We start from the raw sequence: 19,495 nt of genomic DNA, 5'->3' as shown, positions 1-19,495 counted from the left end.
GGGGGGGGGGAATTAATCCTTCAGATACCTGGGTCCCAGGCCATTTACGATCTTTAAAAGGAGAGAAACCTTGTCCAATACAAGCTGAATGTCTATTTCCAAATCAAGCAAATTCACAAGCAATATACAGTGTGCCCACGCCATATGCTGAAAGCCATGTGGGAGCACACAGGGCGCAAGGGGAAGCATGTTTCATTCAGATGAATGGGGCGCACGCCCTTGGCGCACATGCACCACTGCACCCCCACATGCACGAGCCCCATTCACTTGAATGGGGCTTGAGCATGCATGGTATTTGGCTTACGTGGGGGGTCCGGAATGGATCACCTGCATAAGCCAATGGCAGACTGTACTTAGGATTGAAGACGAAGCAGCCATAGTTTCAAATCCTTACTCAGTTATGATGCTTGCTGGGCACCCACGGGCAAACCACAATCTTTTATCCTGAACTACCTCTCAGGGCTCATGCCAAAGCTTCTTAACCTAACCAAAGTTTATTATCAATCCCACGTGTGATGATGATGTGAATAAATAATAATTACAAAAATCTTGCCAAAAAAGGTCTACAGAGGTTTCTGCTTTAGTCCATATAATTTTTACTGGCTCCCCTACCTTTGAGAATAAGTGCAATGTAATTCCTAAGAGAGTGAAGTCCATGATCTGAGTCTCACCTCTGTCATGAACTTGCTAAATGATATTAGGTAAGACACTTCCAGCCTCAGCTCTCCCTTCCCACTCATCTATAACATAGGCATAATAATAATAACTTATTTTTATGAGACTACTGCAACGCTTAGAACTGAGACTGCAGTCAAGAATTCAGAAGATTAAGAATGGGAAGGACAGCTATGAAAGAACTAGACAAAATTCTAAAGTGCAAAGATATACCACTGAACACTAAAATTAGAATTGTTCAATCCACTGGATTCCCCATTACCATGTACAGGTGTGAGAGCTGGATGTAACTTATTTAAGATGTGCTGGGGAAGAGTGCTGAGGATACCGTGGAGAGCCAAAAAGGCAAATGATTGAGTCCTAGAACAAATCAAACTTGAACTCTCCCTGGAAGCCAAGATGATGAAACTGAGAGTGTTGTACTTTGGCCACATCAGGAGAAGGAAGGACTCGTTAGAAAATACAGAGATACTGGGGAAGGTAGAGGGCAGTAGAAAGAGAAGAAGACCGCATGCCAGATAAACTCAATCAGGGAGCCCACAGGACTGAGCCTATAGGACCTGAGCAGAGAATAGGGGGGCTTGGAGACATCTTATTCACAGTCAGCACAAGTCGAGATCAACTCAAAGGCAGCTGACAACAACAACAAACTGCAGCACTTACAAGATAACTATTGTAAAGCATCTGAATAACCACAAGTATCACACAAAATGCTAAGTATAACATTATGTGTGGCGATCAACTACTACTAACTGATCTAACACTTTTTGACTTAAAAGAGCTTCCCTATTAAGTAACCCTGTTCACTCGTCAGGGAAAACAAGGAATGTAGCTAGTCTCACAAATGGCATCACCTCACATGTTAAAGGTTAGAGGCTGTAATATCACAGTCACACCACAAAACAGCAGGACATCTCTAAAGAATGTCAAGCATCAGGAAAACAATCCATGTGTACTGCAATTATAATTACAAAAAGTTGCAGTGTGCACCAAGCTAACAGTTCCAGACACTCCCCATGTCAGCCAGTAATCCACTGCCTTTAGTTTTACTTCTTTTACTTAAATTCTACAAGCGTTGGAATTTCTAGGAGTATTCTGTTACCTTCCTCATGTCTACAGATGGTGTCATTTTGGCCACCTAAGGGCCTACTGTCATAGAATGAGTTTGGTATTAATACAAGGGCAAAGACAGTATGATGACCCAGGCTGGTTTCCTGCAACACAAAATCAAATGCATTACCCTTAATCATACATTCAGCCATGAGATTATTTGTTGATAAGGATAGAGGGACAGGAGGGTGAAAACTTTCTTCATGCTCCAACATTTCCCACACTTAACCGTCCCTGTAATGTCCTGCTCACTCTCCTTTTCCTTCAGTCTGATCCAGTTTCTACTGTATACATGCTTTCATGTGCTGTGGGTTTGGAAACAGAGGAGGAGGGAGTGATTTGTAACTAGTGCTGCTGTATCTTTCAATGACGAAACCCTGGGCCACTGCAAGCAGGGTCACAAGGCTACTCAGAGCCCATTGAGAGCTGAAGCGTTCATTCACAAGATCCACAAGCTGCAGGCTTGAGGTCAGGGAGATGACTGGTCTTTCCACAAACAAAACATCTGCTGTCCTGGAAGTAGCACTTCCTTTAAGCGACTGACTCACAGCCTTGCCAGGAACTACCAAGACAAACACAGAGGAAGGAGTCTCATTTCATTTCTCCATTTAGTGCAGGGGAAAAGCACACAGAAGGCCACAATGGAAACTTCTTAGGCTGCCACACTTGAAAATAAAGTCCTGCAAAATATTCAGGTGTTTAGATAAATAGCAGCAGCTAGAGTGTTGGCTGAGGCTAGTTACAGGAATCACACAACTCCCTTGCTCCTACAGTTCCACTGGCCTACTTCCAATCTGAAATACTGGATATGACTTATAAAGCCCTATACAGCTTAAGGCCAAGTGAACTGACATATTATCTTCCCTGGACCCTGAAATCCACAGGAAAAGCCCTTCTCTCAGTGCTATCATCTTCACATGTACAGTCGTGTGCTTTCAATTTGTTTCCTACATATGGAGACCTAAAGGCAAATCTAGCTTAGGGGTAAAAGAGACCAGCATAATACGGTGGCTTGGGGGCGGCGCAGGGGCATGATGTTTAGATGACCCATGCTCTGATGCCATCTCCAAGCCAGCATCACACCACCTGCCCACCGAGACAGTGAACAACATTTCGGCACTCCAGCGACACAGTGTTTATATGCCACATGCCAATGGAGTGCAGAAAAGCCGGCACTACAGTGGAAAATTAGCCCTTTTTCTGCCCTCAAAAGGAGCAGCATTTTGCTACTTCTTTTTGGGCTGGAAAAACACCGGATCAGGGCCATGGCATGTGGTTGGGCTGTACCAGCCCTTACTTTAGCTTTTATGCAGCAAGATTTACCAACTGATGGCACCCCAAAAGTCCAAAGTAAAAGATAAAACAGCACAACTATGCTGAACTGCAAATTTATTTCTGTTAGGACCAACACATAACACAAAAATACTTAAGCCAATACTTTGCAACTCTCAAAGGTTCCAAAGCGTTTTATAAACAGAACTGCACACAATCCTTAGCAGCTATCTTAATATACCAGGATGCAGGACTGGCACTAAACTCCCACTGGGGTACTATGCTGAGAAGAGGTATTGAAGGATCTCTTAGGCTGCATCTGCATTGCAGAAATAATCTGTCTATTTAAAAAGATTGTATGTACAGCTGTGCGTAAATTTACAGCACTATATAAATAAAGCTTAATAATAATAATAATAATAATAATAATAATAATAATAAGAAGAAGAAGAAGAAGAAGAAGAAGAAGAACAATAATCCAGTTTGACACCACTTTAACTGCTATGGCTAATGCTAAGGAGTCCTGGGATTTGTAGTGTATGGTGGCTAGGGATGCCATAACCCGGCGGCCCCCGTGACAATCCCGCTTTTGGAGGAACCGGGACCGCCCTGGCCTGGTTCCCCCTAAATCTCAGGTTTGGGCCTGGCCTCCGGGCCAGGCCCATTCATGTGGCCATTGCCGCGGCCGCAAATGCGGCTGGCGCTGGCCAGCCACCCACCTCCTCCTCCTCGGCTGCGCTGCCCACCTCCTCCTCCTCTGCTCCTCCTGCTCCTCCTTCTGCGCAGCTGCTGCGCCGCCTGCGGCACTTGCCCGGGCAGCGGCCGGCAGCAGTGCACGCTCACCCATCTTGCGTGCCTGTGCGCAGGGCTTAAACAGGAGCGCGCGTCCCCAAAGCTGTCTGGCCAATGGCAGAAGAGCAGGGCACTGGCTGTTTCCAACCCCAGTCTGCCATTGGCCAGTGAGCTTTGGAGGAGGAGGACCAAGGCCTCTGGCCAGGGGGAGGGAAAAGTGCCATTTCCTGGCGCGAAATTCAAGTGATGATGATGAGGAGGAAGAAGTAAGAGGAAGAAGAGGAGGAGGAGCAGGAGGTGGGTGTCCATTTCCAAATGTTTATTTCCCCCAAAGTGTATTTTTGTGTATTTTTGGTGCTTTTAATGCTAACAGGTCTGCCTTGTTTTAAAAATGATAGTGATGATGGAGGGGGGTGGTTTGGCCAGAAAGGGAAGTACATTTCTGCCATCTGTCTAGGAATAATGCCAAAATGTCCTCCATTTTGATCATGCCTAAGAGACAGGCATTTATATTTACATTTTTTAAAAAATCATCAATTTTTTTTCACGTGCCCTCCATTTTTTTAAAAAAAGTGTCCTACATTTGAAAATGTTGTCCTACATTTGTCCTGGTTTGGAGGCCCTGATTTATGGCAACCCTAGTGGTGGCACAAGAGCACTCTGATAGAGGAGGCTAAATGTCTCACAAAACTACAAATCCCATTATTCCATAGCATTGAGCCATGGCAGCTTAAGCAGTGTTGAACTGCATTATTTCTGTAGTGTGGATGCAACCCTTCATATACTGAAATGTAAAATGGATGGGGAAGGCCTAAAGTTCAGGTACAGCACTTAGTCACACATTTGAATCCAGCCTATTTTTCCTTATGTTCCTGTACATTTTTTAAAAAAACTCAAAGCCAGAATGAATATCCTAAAAACTACTGTTTTCCTCCACCCACTTTTTTAAAAGTGCAAGAGATTCTTTTAAAAAAATTTTTTTTTAATCTGTCTTTTCTTTCTGTAAGACTCCCTGGTTGTAATTATAGCCTAAACATGTTCACAAGCTCAGAATATCAGACACTGGTTTTAGAAACATCCTGTGGTTGATGTACTTAAAACCTCGATGCTTTTTCAAAGCTACTCTTTTCCCCCCTTTTCTTTCATTCTTTCTGAGTATATTTTTAAACAGCCATTGTTATGAACGGAAAGACACTTTAAAAAACTCACACAAAAATAAAGGAGAGAGAGAGAAAAAAAACAGGCCACAACCCAGGACACTGTTAGCACAAAAATTAAAATCACATTACAGGGCACATTGCTGAGATCAAAAACACTGGTATGGTCTCCCAGGCAGAAAGCTCAGAAGAACTAATATTGTATAATACAAAGTCCTTTAGATTGGGACCAGGAAAGCCTGAGTTCAAATACTTACTCAATTATGAAGTTCATAAAACTCAACCTAACTTGCCTCATGGGAATTTAGCTGTAAAAGGCAAAATGGGAAAGACCCATGTATGCCATCCCACCTCTACATACAGCATAAATTGGTAGGGTCTGGCTTTCTAGATGTGTCATGTCCACCCAACCATAAATTGTAGATGAACATCATCTGGAGCATCACAGATTTCTCACTCATTTTGGAGTTCAACTTCAAAATTCATGAATATCTGCCATGCTAGGCTGGGTCTTCTGAGAGTTGAGACCCAAAACATCTGGAAAACCAAAGGTTGAGAACCACTGCTTTAGAAAAACACAACATCCCAGAAGAGGAACATTTTACATAATATTAGGGAAACAAAGGCTGAGGAATTTCTAAAGAGCTGACATCTGGGCAGGAGTTGGAGAATGTAATGCAATGGAGTCTTGTTCTGGAAATAACATATCTGGGTTGCAGTGTATGTGTGTGTATGCCCTCAAGTTGCCTGTCGACTTAACAGTGACCCTATGAATACAGGGGTTCTCTTAGCCAAAGAATACTCAGATGTGGTTTTGCCAATTCCTTCCTCTGACTGGGAGCTGGTCTACACATTGAAAATACTGGGAGAAGGGTGGCATATAAATAAAGTAAATAATAATAAATAAAAAAATTCCAGTCAAGTAGAATGTAATCTGGCCACATGCAATTCACAGAAGTTCAGGATTTTTGCAGCCACCCTGCCAAAAAAAACCCTCATTAAACTCCACAGAAAAAGTCAGTAGTTTTTAGTGGGCTATCAGGTGAAATCCACAGAAATGTGCATTATTGCATTAATCTATCTGTTCATTTGCTTCGCATGAATTGATGCAGAGAGAGGGTGAATAGATGTGAATTTGCACAGGAAAGCTAACCACCAATGTGAATGTACAAAAATGCACACCAGTTCACATAGTACACTTAAACATAGACTAGTCCTGGACTGCAATATTCAAAGAGATAGCAGTATTAGCCTGGATCTGTATGAAAACAGATCTTGTAGCAGAGACTCAGAGAATGGACACTACAGCATAAGCTTTTGCAGACTGAGTCTACTCAGATCCCTTTGCATCTCTGAGTTTTGTTACCCACACATGTACATATCCTCCCACATGCACAGTGTGATGTGAAGAGGGGAAATCTGAAAACACAACCCTTCTTCCTCTATTGGGAGTCCTTGCAGCACATAAGTCAACGGCTCTGCTGTTCTCCACCATGTGAATGAAAGCATCCATACAAAACAGAATCCAAATATTTTCGCCCCAAAAGAGAAAGACAATACAAGTAGGCTTTAGCATCTCATGTCAGACAAGCACTAAGAAAGAGGCACCATAATGGCAACATCTCCCCTGTGTTGTCCTCATATGCTCAAGCCCAGAGCTCACAAAAGAGACCTTTTGGGTCATAATTCCAGTTCCTAGCTCCCAAAAGAGTAGACTCAGGCGGGTTATAGACCGCCATTTCGGACGTCCTCAGGACGTCCCATTTTAAAAAAGGGGCGTCTCTTCTAGACGTCCCTTTCCCTATCACGGACTCAGTCTGTGACAAATGGCAGCGGCCGTTCCACACGGCTGCCGCCATGTTTACGTCTTGGACGCATAGCGTCCAGACGGGTCGCGGCGGTTATGCAACATCATAACGGCGCCACAGGAAGAAGCTCCATTTTGGAGCTTCTTTTTTGCTCCGCGAGGGAGTAGTGCGGTTTGTATGCTGCGACTCCCTCGTGGAGCAAAGAGCAACGCCGGCAGACCGCCACAAAGCGGCGGTTTGTAACGCCTCCCCATGGCTGAATGGTAAGTATACACTTAACATAAATCTCAGTGATACAATGGGTCTACTACAACAGAAAATAGCATGTGAATTTAAGCCTTGGAGTATATTTTCCATGGTGGTTGGAGGATTCTAGGCGTTGCAATCTAAATAATAATAGTAGTAGTAGTAGTAGTAGTAGTAGTAATAATGTAAGTTTCACAACATTTTCAAACTGTGGATGCTTGAATCCATGTATAAAAAATCCGTGTATAAGAAGGGCCGACTGTAATTTTAAGTTTTCAGTTAATCTCTCCATAAAAATTCTTATATCTACACTTCAAAATAAAAATGAGGGTTTTTGATCACAATGTCTTGCAAAACCCCCAAGGAACTCTTGCAAAATCCTATGGTTTTGGGGACCTCTGTGTGAGAACTTTTGGTCCTGCCCTTTTTTGCCTTTAGCCCCATCAAAATTGCAGCTCGCCTCAAAAGCTTATTTGGAATTGAATTAAGCTATCAGGCTGAAAAAGGTTTCCAAAGGTCCAAAACACACTGCAGAAATAATCCAGTTTGAGATCACTTTAAATGCTAGAGAATTCTGGGAACTCTAGTTTTCTGAGACATTTAACCTTCTCTGCCAGAGAGCTTTGGTGCCACAATAAACTACAGTTCCCAGGATTCCCTAGCACTAAGTCAGGGCAATTAAAGTAGTCTCAAACTGGATTGTTTTTGCAGTGTGTTTTTAGACCCTAATTAACTTATTTCTTGATTGCTTCTATAGGTAGCCCATCCTCCACTACTCATTCTTTTAAGTCCCTGACCACAGCCTACCCAGGACCAATAACATAATAAACACTACTCCCTTCTGAACTTTCTGACTCATAACTGATTTTACTGCAGATTAATTAACATGAAATAACAGCACTTTTAAGTCTAGAGTTTGTTCTCCCAAATAAGGTCAGACTTTACACATTACACTTTCAGGGGTTTTTCTGTTTTGCCTTTCAGAGGAATCTTGCTATGAGCTAGGAAACCTCTGTTGTTTATTTATGGTTGCCAATTCTTAGAAATGTAACCAACTTATTGAAGTAGCAGTAAGATCAGAGTTCCCCACTAGTGTAAAGAAAAAAGAGGTAACTGTCTCTTTTATTACGCAGAAATGAATTTGCAGCAAGAGCATCCATTATGCAACTGTCCCGATGCAATGGTACGGCAATTCCCAGTGGACCTAGGCAAGACGGGCTACAATGAGGAATGTTGGGAATTGCAGTCCAATAACATCTGGTGGGCCAGGTGAATCCCAGCCCTGGTTTATAGGAACCACTTTACCAATAAACCATTAACACTATTGAATATTAGTACTCTGCTGTTTCACTGGGTTACTGGAGTGAGGTTCAACAGTTTTTCATTTCTGTGGGATTGACATAATAATTCTGTCAATGATTATTTTATTCTTTGTAATTCTGAACCTGCCTCTCCACTGCATGATATCCAATGTGCATTCCGAAATGCAAACAGAGCAGCAAAAAGAACTAAAACAATCAATTTAGAAATAAGTAACAGGCTAAGAATGGGTAGACTAAGAGGCTGAACAGACATTTGCCAGCCTCAGGGCAAAGTGGGGGTATGATGGATGCATGACGTATGCCCTAACTCCACCTCTAAGTGATTGTCATGCTGACCAACCGACCACACAGCGGATGGCATTACAGCGCTCCTTTGATGTGGTGTTCAGATGACACACACCAAAAGGAGTGCCAGAAAGTGCCACCATGACAGCAAAGGCACCCTTTGTCCAGGTTCAAAAGGAACGGCATTTTTAGGGCCTGAAAAAGTGTAGTGTAGTTGCCGTGGCCCCAATCCAGCAAGGAAAAGGGCAGCAGGAGGCAGTTCCAAAGGGGTGGTCTATTTAGCTCCTCGGTAACTACACAATCCTCTTCAGCTGTGCCTCTTTTGCCTATTCCTATAGTAGGACTTGTTTTCCTTTCATGCACAGGCATGGAAGGGCCACACTAAAATAAAGGTAATTAAAGAAAGAATATAAAGCATCCAATGGACCCAAATTTGTTGACAATTTTTAAATGGAACATAATATAGATCTAAGGATGGACTCATTCAGTATATCCTTTACAATGTAAAAATGGTATGATAAAAAGGGGGAACAAAACATATTAGTCAATAATAACATCTCTCCTTAAAGTGAAATTTGCTTGACAAATTAGTATTGCGCTGATATTAGTACAATCTATGGTGTTTATCAGACGAGCTCTTAAAGAGGTACTATTCCAGTGTGACTCCTCTAGCTGCCTCCTGTTGCATGCTGGGATTGGCAGTTTTAAGGAGGGGTATTTAGAATTCTCAGGCAGAGAAGTTCAGCTCCTTAAAACTGCCAATCCCAGCATGCAACAGGAGGCTGCTAGAGGAGTCACACTGGAATAGTAGCTCTTTAAGAGCATAGTGTGATAAACATCTATGAATGGGAACCAAATACTGTAGAATCAGAATCTTGCTTCTGCTTGTGTATTTCTTCGCTCATTGATCTTGGATGCACCTATTCTATAGGAATAATGCAGTTTGACACCACTTTAACTTCCATGGTTCTATCCTACAGAATCCTGGAATTTATAGTTTTGTGAAGTACCCGCACTTAGTAAAACTACAAATCCCAGATTTCATAGGATGGTGTTACAGCACTTAAAGTGGTGTGAAACTGCATTATTTCTACAGTATAGATGCACCCCTTGTATGAAAGAGTTTCCATTGGAGTGAATCAATCAAGGCTTTCTGTTCTAGTTATTTATCACTGTTCATAAATAAAGTAAGTAAATAAAGTAAATAAATAAAATAAATAAAATAAATAAATAAAGCCCTCCCTTCAGCCACCATCTTGGGGAGAGAGAGGCAGGCTAGCTCCAACTGCCTGCCTGAAAGAAGAAAAAGCCCTCCTTCCGACCACCATCTTGAGGGGGAGAGAGGCCTGGCCTGAAAGACTAAGAGCCCTCCTTCCGACCACCATCTTGAGGGGGAGAGAGGCTTGTTATGTTTTATTTTGACTTTGTATTGTACTTCCTGTTGTACACTGCTTTGATCTAATTTGGAAAAGCGGTATATAAATAAACATTATTATTATTATTATTATTATTATTATTATTATTATTATTATTATTATTATTATTATTATGTAAACGTGTAATTGGAGAGGCAGTTACATTTCCATTAGCAATTTTACTTATTTCATCCATAATGTTATTCAGAACTCTTGAGCCACATGGACAGTCCCACCACATACAGGTAAGTACCCAAACTATCATACAGTTGGTCCTCGCCTTACGCGGGGGATCCGTTCCGGATCCCGCCGCGTAAGGCGAATTCCGCCTATGCTCGAGCCCCATTGGAAACAATGGGGTTCGTGCACGACGTATGCTCAAGCCGCGTATGGCGCGGGCACACTGTAATTCCTCCAATATTTCCATCCATTTGCTTATTAATATATCTCAAACATTGAGGTGTTAAATACCAATAGTAAACAACTTTAAAGAAATATTATCTTATCCTTGTGGAAACAAACTTAACTGGGAGGTATTTCCATATGGAATTCCAGATGGATTCCACTATTTCCAAACTCAGATCTTTCACCCACAATTGTCTTACCCCATCTGGCTTTGTAAAGAATGCTTCCACCATCAATGTACAGATTCTGAAGGTGAGACTTACAATTTCACCAGAAGCTTGTTTCACAATTTCTTCAAATCTGCTTAGAGGTCTGGATATTATGAATTTGATTTCTGAATGTGAAATGAAGTGAATCAGCTGATGCATTTGGAACTAGAAAGAATAAATTTCAACTAATTTTTCTTAAAGTTGGAGCCCAGTTTTTGGTTTAGTGTCCACCAACATTCTTTATTCAATAGAATTTAACTCCCCCCACCTCCAATCCTTACATATTTTAAAATGTATCTGCATCAGAATAAGGAAGCTGTTAACTGTGAATGAGTCAACAAAAAATGTATCATGCCATCAGCTACAAACACAAAACGTATAAGATCCAAATCCAGCTATATCTGAATTCCCTTCATACAAGTGCATGAAAGTTTTCAACTTGGATGACCTTTTTCAATTAACGTTCCGCAGCTTTTCAGAGGAGCAGTTGCATTCAGAGGAGCAGATGCATTCGCCTACAACAAAAACAACCAAAAGCCTTATGGCACCCTAAGGTCTAGCACATTTATTATGGCATAAGCCTTCGTGGAACTGACCATGTCCATGAAAGTTTATATCATAATAAATTTGGTAATCTTTCAGACCCGGAGGGTAAAGTGCTACCTATGCTTCAGGTCTGTTTTTGTGGCTCCACACCCCTGCCCCAACCCCCCGCCCCAGTCAAATATATAATATTGAGGGTTTTATGCAAATAATTTTTTCTTTTAAAAAACATTTTTAATAACTAAATGCCCTCTACGAGACATGGGGGTATTTTCTCTACATTTAGGAGCCTCCACTGTGATTTTAGCCCAGGAGAGGCCTTTCTGTACAAATCAGGAAATGACATCTGCTCTCTTCCTGTTGTTAAATAAGTCCTTTTCCAAGACTAAAATGGCCCAGGGAAAGGGCTTAAAACATGATGAGAATGCTCCCCATGCCCCTTAGAGAGCATGTGATTTTTTTTTCAGGAGGAGATGTGCTCCCCATGTCTCCAGGGAGACTAATTCAGCCATCTAGTTTCCCACAGTTGTCCACCCCTGCTTTTAGATACTTGATATTTCTCCAGGTATGGAAGAAGACGACACTTACCTCTTTTGTGGAGCCAGCCTTCCTTCACTATTGCTACTTCATTCATAATGGCAGAATGTCTCTTCTGCTAGTGTTCAATGTCCAAAGACCATCCGCTGGCCCTCACGGAAAATAGTTCTTCTCCCCTTCTTCAGCTCCTCCTAATAAAAAAGAAATGGAGAGAGAAGCACTACAATTAACACATTAACTGGTAGCAATGGAGTTATAACAGGAGCTCTTTTGTTCTTTTAAAAGACCACCACAACCACACACAAACACAGAGAAGAAGAATCTAAAACGTAACTAATTATTTAGGAATTCTAAAATGTTGAAATGACATTAATGGCACAAGCCGTGTCGCTCAGAGGGACCTTTTCAGTGAGATCCGGCCCTAGGTAAGGTTTTCCAGTAGAAGATTTTAAATCAAGATGAGCATTTGAACACTGACAAACCATTTGAGGGCTATTTCACACAGCAAGAATTCTACATGATGGCAACCACATGAGCCTGAAGAAATGGTGACTGAATATTTCAGAGAACATGCCTTATTTCCTCTCTTTCTGGGGTGGGCAAAGTTCAGCTCTAAAGACTGTGCAGCCTATAAAGGCCCTTTTTGTGACTCTCCAAAGTATCGTTTTTTTCTGCTCCCAAAAAAGGAACAAATTTCCTTTCCTGGAAATCCTCAGAGATGCAAATAGAGAAGAGGTAATTCTTTTAAAGAGGTTGCAACGCTTCCTGTAATGTTCAAATACCAAATGATACCAAAATCGGAAGTGGGCTTCTGGCCACTTCCCCTATTTGTTTTGGGGGGCACGTTATAACTGTAGGTGGGGCCACTCAAAGACAAAAAATTGTCAGTTACAGTTGTCCACCACTGCTGTACATGCAGACAAGGGTCACTTCACACTGTACAATAATACTGCTCTGGTTCCATTTTAACTATCGTGGCAACATTCTATGGAATCTCAGGATCTGAAGTTTAGGGAAAGATATTATTTCTTGCCAGAGATCTCTAGTATTTCATCAAAGTATAAATCCCAGGATTCAACAGGATGTAGCCATGGCAGTTAAAGTGGGATCATAGTGATGTAAGTGCGTAGTGTGAAAGGGCCCACTGTTTTAACATTCAAATGACTAGTCCGGACGTGTCTGATGAACAATTCTGCAGGAATTTCTCTGGCTGTTGCCAGTTTGGGATCTTGTCCACAAGAAGACTAGATATTATGAAGCTACTGTAGTTGACTTCAAATGAAAAATGAGTTTTGCGCTAACTCACCTGCCATTTCAAGCTAGATAAATACCAAGTTATGAGTCACTTGGTAAACAAACACAAAAGTACTTAAGCACAGAGCTGCCTGGACTCAGCTCCAAAGCAGTCCAGTATTATGGGGATTAGAAAGCCTTATGTTTACTTTCAGCACATTCCACCCACCTCAGTTTCCAAGAGCCACATATTCAAAAAATTGTCATTTTTCAGGCACAGGTTTGAAGGATAGAATTCATGAGAAGGAAAAGAGGGGCAATCACTAAAAGTAGAACTAGAAGACAAAAGCAGGTCTGGAGAATATTCAGATTTGTATTACTGATTTTTTTTGGGGGGGGGGGCAGACCTGAAAATTCTAGGACATTGTAATTTGTATTCTGTGTCATGGATTATATTCTGAAATCTGTATACTGTACAAATTTTTACACCTTTGCTTACTGTATATATACTCATGTATAAGTTGACCGCATGTATAAGCTGAGGGCAGGTTTGGGAGCCAAAATTATGGATTTTGATATGACCCGTAGATAAATCAGGGGTAAAACTGAGGGGCTTGTAACAACAGATGTAAAGGATGAAGCAAAAGAAAACATGCCAAAGAACTTACAAAATTCTACCAGACATAAAAAGTCACCCTAAAGGCTAGATGAGGGAACTATGGTAAATGGTGGCTGTGTGATGTGTGGCAGTGTGGGGAAAATTACTAAGCTCAGGCAGAACTAAGAAAATGTATACATGTCAAAAAGAATGTAAAGGCAAGAGTTAAAGTACAGTATTAACTATTTAAAAAAAGAACCATCCCCTTCTTTGAGTATAGAGGCAAAAGGTGAGAGTTTAATTCATCCCAGGCTGACCTTAAAGAAGCATCAACCCCCTTTACGCTCTTGATATTCCTTTGAGGAAAGCATCAAAGAGATACCCAGGAATCCAAAAACGCCAGAAGCAGTGCCATGATGTAGAGAGTACAGAGGGGTCAGTGCTTCTTTTAGATTTTCCAGGGACAAACTAAGCTCTCGACTTTTCCCACTCTACTCAGAGAAGGGATGGTTACTTTTTTTCCTTTTTCTTTCTTTCTTTTTTGGTAACAGTTAAGGTAGAGTATGTATGCTGACCCATGGATAAGTCGACCCAGGTTTTTTGAGGTTGCTTTTTTAACTAACATTTCTAGACATAAGTGAGTACATAACAAAGTACAGCATCATTGAAAGCTTACAATGTGTGTAATGTACATTTTGGTTGTCCCAATAAAAGTATCATTGTTTTGCTATATAGTCCCTATATTGGAGAAAAGTGGGATATAAGAAAATAGAATATTAACAAAAATAATAACATAACCAACATGGCTATACATGGATATGAGTATGTAAATAATAATTCTATTTCCTAGCTTTTTCAGCCTCCAAATTTCTAGTAGGAATTACCCTAATTGTGAAGTGTTAAGCCAGGATGAGCTACTTTACAATTCTTTGTTTTGCAAGACTCAACTGTTCTCTAGAATTATAGCTTTCCTTTTCCTCTTCCATAGACTCCTGACTGACAGACGTCCTGTGACCAAATGAAGGAATGACCTCTCTACAGCCCAAAGGCTATCACAAAGTATAAGGCTACAAAAGATATAACTGTAAAACATCTCAATTTTAACAATTCAGTCAATAATATGTTTTCCAAAAAAGAGCTCTATAATGAATGTTCCCCTTCACAATCTACTGCAGACATTTTCAAGCAATTATGACCAATTTTCTGGGCAGCCAATTCAAAAGTAGTGACCTAATTTGTGATACGTTTGCTATAAGCTGCCAACTAGTCACAAATAATATCAACCAGCAGCCAGCCAACTGTTGCATTGAAATGATCACCCAGAAAGAGAGTTCTAAGTTCTCTTTCACAGAGAGCCTTCTGAAATATAATGTACTCCTGCCACCCAACTGCAACAAGGAAACATCTGCTGTATAAAGTGGATCGCCTTCCAAATATGATGAGGGCATGGTATGAAAACAAAGAGCAGTGAAAGCCCTTCTGAGGGCAAAAAAAAAGTGTTGGAAAAAAAAACATTTCTTTAAAAAAAAAACCCTTAGAATTTGTTGGTATCCATATTTTCACCAGAGCCTACCACAAAAATCCTGTCCTTGATCAAAAAGTTATCCATATAAATTGAGGTGGCCTGAGGACCTTTAAACTGAAGCTGTGAAAGTTTTGGGCTCATTTACTACCAGGGCCCAAATAAACTGGCCTCCCTTTGTCCCCTTGGCAGGGAGACCGGATGATACAGGGCTGGATCCCCAAATCTGGCATGAACAGAGCAGGCGACATCCAGACTGTTCAGTGCTAAACCCAGGGTTGTACAGTCAGCCCTCCATATCCACAGATTCGTTATCCACAGATTCAAGCAACTGTGGCTTTAAAATATTTTTAAAAATATATCAGTTTCAAAAAGCAAATCTTGATTTTGCTATTTTATATAAAGGACATCATTTTACTATCCACTGTATTAAATGGGACTGGAGTATCCATGGATTTTGTATGTAGAGAGATCTTGTAGCACCTTTGAGACTAACTGAAAGAAGTTGGCAGCGTAAGCTTTCGTAGATTTAAGTCTACTTTCTCAGATGAATTTGCATCCATTGATGCAAAATCCATAGATTTTGGTATCCATGGGAGGTCCTGGAACCAAACCCCAGCAGATACCAAGGGCCCACTGTAACTACATGAACGTGGAATTGAAAACTCACCAGTTGCTTCAGCTCTTCCCATCAGATCCAGAGCCCTCTGCTCTGACATCAGGTAGCTCTTTGCACAGGCGTCCCAATGTGCCACTTACCTGGGCACCTAAATCTGATCTTAAAGTGAGCAGGCGCCACAGTGCAAAGAGCCACCCCATGTCAGAACAGAGGGTTTTGGATCTTCAATAGTGTTACAGTGTGCCCCTGGTATTCGCTGGGGTTAAGTTCCAGTACCCTCTGTGGATACCAAATTCCCTGGATATTCAAGTTCCATTAAATACAATACAAATATAGGGCTACGGTAATGGGGACGGGGGGGAGAACAGCGCATCTCCTGGGCCAGGATATTCCAGGTCTCCCCCAAAGTAACCTGGCCAGTGCAGATAGGACCCAGGAGAGCTACTAGTGAGATCTTGTTGGTGACAGCAATCATAGGTTGAACTGTCTTCAGCTTTGCCAAAAGTTGCTAAATCTACTAAATGGTGGCTCTGGGCTTGCAGGTGAGCCTTATTTTTCCCATGGCCAGGAAGAACTGGCATACCAAAAAAACCAAAACAAAACATGATGAAGTGAGAACAAAGGGAAAAGACAGGGATTTTCCAAAACAAGAGAATACCATTGTACTAGCAGAGGCATGCTTACAGTTAATGCAAGGGCAGGACACAGCAGCATCTTCCGCTGTGCAACTAATAGTGTGAAAATGTACACTCTCTCTTATGTTACTGCTTGTGCAAAAAAATATAAATAAAAAAATAAAAAAATAAAAAAAGCACATGTGTGCTAAGAGGATGGGTTTTTCTTTTTACTTCCCTAGCACCACATTTGATCTAGATAAGGAGTGAAAATCATGTGGATTGCAGACCACATAAGGTCCAGAAGGTGGATTTCAGTGTGCCTTTTGAATCAACATCCACCGTCAGACAAAGAAAACCCTTTTAAATGTTTTATAAAAAACACTTTGCAGGGCTCCCCATTCCAAAAGCAGCAACCCACCCCAGAGAGCCTAATAGATGACAGCAAGTGACATTGTTACATGCAAAATGGTGGCTCTGAAAAGTCTGCGCAGTCCTCCACAGGAGCCAAAAATGGGCTATAAGACCATGCCCACACTTGATCTTGGTCCACAACCATCATCAGATTTGTAATCTGACTTTCTCCTCAAAAATGGACTCAAATCAGCTAATAATAAAAATCAACTAAAGCCAATATACAAGCTGAAATCACAAAACCAATTAATTAAAACAACTTTTAAAAACATGAAAAACACACCCCTATTTGAACAAGACCTCCTCACAGTTTTTGTTTTGCCTGAACTGAAAAATCAAAGAGGGGAAAGGGCTTCTCTCTTCTGAAAGAGATAATAAAAAACTGAGTGCAGCCAGCGCCAAAGGCTTCATCATTTTGTAATAAGATGGATTAATTTAATAAACAATATTTGATAGAAAGCGGATCCTCTGCATAGTTACTATTCTAGGGGGGAAAACCCCCATACAACACAAAACAGAAAACATATCAACACCTTAGCAACTATAATTCTTGGCCATAACGTCTTTCCATAAAAGGAAACTTCCCAATCAGTGCTTGTTAGCACAAGTGAACATAAATGAATGCAGATGCACTAAGGAACAGAACCAAGAAGTCTGTTATCAAGAAATGTACACACCCCAAACAAAGCACAAACACTCAAATAGAGGGATTTTCCAAACATTAGTAATGTGAAATGTTTCCTTCATCCTCCTTTTAAAACACTTTTTCTTCTTCTTTCCTTTTCTTTAGATATCACAAAACATAAATACAACTTGATAAATTTAGTTATATTCAGTCATACCTTACACAAACGGTAGATATTCTGACATAATGCAAATACTAAAGTAACTAATTCATCTCATGGTGATCAATTCTTTTTCTTGAAAAAATACTATACACACACACACACACAAACACACACAGTTTTTATGGGTTTTTCAGGCTGTATATTATATATACAGTTGGCCTTCTGTATCCACAGATTCATTACCTACAGATTCAACCATCCACAGCCTGAAATATATACTGTATGTGTGTGTGTATTCTTAAAAGCAAACCTTGATTTTGCCATTTTAAATAAGGGATACCATTTTAATATGTCATTGTATTTAAGAGACTTGGGCATCCACAGATTTTGTTATCCATGGGGGGAGGGGGTTCTGGAATTAAATCCCAACAAATAGCAAGGTCCCATTGTCATTGCTATATCAATTTACCATTAAAAAAGAATCATGCTGTTTGTTTTATCAGAAACTGTGGCCTGACGTTAACTGCTAAACCCAACTAGAGTAAAACCACTAAATTCTTGCAACTTATATAGGTTCTGACTTAAGCATTAAACAATTAATTCAATCAATCCATTCTAGTTAGGACTAGAAATTGGACTGTCTATAGATTGGATTAAATCCAATCCTAAAACGGATGGCTCTTGCCTGCTTGGCGCAGCCTCGAATCGGCTTCCGGCCACTTTAGAGGCATGCATCATTTGAACGCTATCATGCATCATTTGAACGCTATGTCCCATAGTGGCTGGAAGCCACTTTATTTGATCTATCTGTTTTGGGCCTCTACCAGGTGTCTATGAACACCTATGGGAATCCACAGGTTGCTTTGCCTTTTCCCTGTCACAATATATTTTCTGTTAACATTTTTGTCTTCAAGTCTTCTCTACAATTTTCTTTGCAGGGTTGCTTGATTCCATGTCTAAAAACTGAGAAACAGGAGTAATGCCAACACTTTAGTTCCTGGTATCGCTGCATCCTGCTCATCTATAGTATAATAATAATAATAATAATAATAATAATAATAATAAGAATTTATGTATTGCAGCCCAATCACTGGGAATTCGGGCGGCTTACACAGAGGGGATAATAGACGTGCCCTGCCCTCAGGCTTACAATCAAAAGAACAACACAAACGGGAAGGAGGGAATGGTGTAGGGGGGAGGGATCATGTCCAGCATTCTTCTCTCCCTCTGAGGCCTGGACCAAGGCAGATGGACTGGAGGGAGGGCTCTTCTTCTTCAGCCTAGCCCTGATGGAGCTGGGCCAGCCAAATTCTCTCCCTCACAGGCCGAAAGATGACAGTTATGGAGGGAGGAGCCTCTTTCTTCAGCCTAGCCCTGATGGAGCTGGGCCAGCCTAATTCTCTCCCTCTCAGGCTGGAAGATGACAGTTATGGAGGGAGGAGTCTCTTCCTTCAGACTAGCCCTAATGCAGCTGGGCCTGCCTGTTCACTCCCTCACAGGCCGGAGTATGCAGGGGTGGGGGTGTGGGCATGGAGGGTTTCATGCATCTTTAGGTTCTGTGCTATTCACTTTTAAAAGCCTAACTCTAAACCAGGGATGGTAATCATGTGGTCCTCCAGATGCTGTTACACTACAAGTCCCAGCCTCTCACATTATTGGTTATACTAGGACTTGAAGTCCATCACCATCTGAAAAGCTGTATGACCCCTGCCAAAGTCAAAGGTGTGAAACTTCCCAGTTTAAGGCTGCAAAAGAAAAGTACACGGGAGTGAAGTGAAGCTTACCTCTGAGAAGACAAGGCACACAACTGCATTGCTAACCTTCTATTTGCATTAGCAACCTTTGCTCTAGAATGGAGAGGAACAAATTTTGAGATCCCTTTCTCTAAATTAAATAGTTTACAAGGGTCAATGGAGTTCACAATGGAGAAG

General features: G+C 41.2%; 1 protein-coding gene across 1 annotated transcript in view; it reads right to left on the bottom strand.

Moving 5' to 3' along the window:
• The window catches only part of AKT1 (AKT serine/threonine kinase 1), a 159,513-nt gene that overhangs the window by 117,275 nt on the left and 22,743 nt on the right, over window positions 1-19,495 (bottom strand). The window contains exon 2 of the mRNA XM_042474186.1: window positions 11,828-11,967. Coding sequence (XP_042330120.1) covers window positions 11,828-11,873 — 46 coding nt within the window. The 5' untranslated portion in view covers window positions 11,874-11,967. The remainder of the gene's footprint in view (window positions 1-11,827; window positions 11,968-19,495) is intronic.

The sequence above is a fragment of the Sceloporus undulatus genome, chromosome 1 (genome assembly GCF_019175285.1).
Source record: "Sceloporus undulatus isolate JIND9_A2432 ecotype Alabama chromosome 1, SceUnd_v1.1, whole genome shotgun sequence".
NCBI lineage: Eukaryota > Metazoa > Chordata > Lepidosauria > Squamata > Phrynosomatidae > Sceloporus > Sceloporus undulatus.
This window is presented reverse-complemented; position numbering and strand designations above follow the sequence as displayed.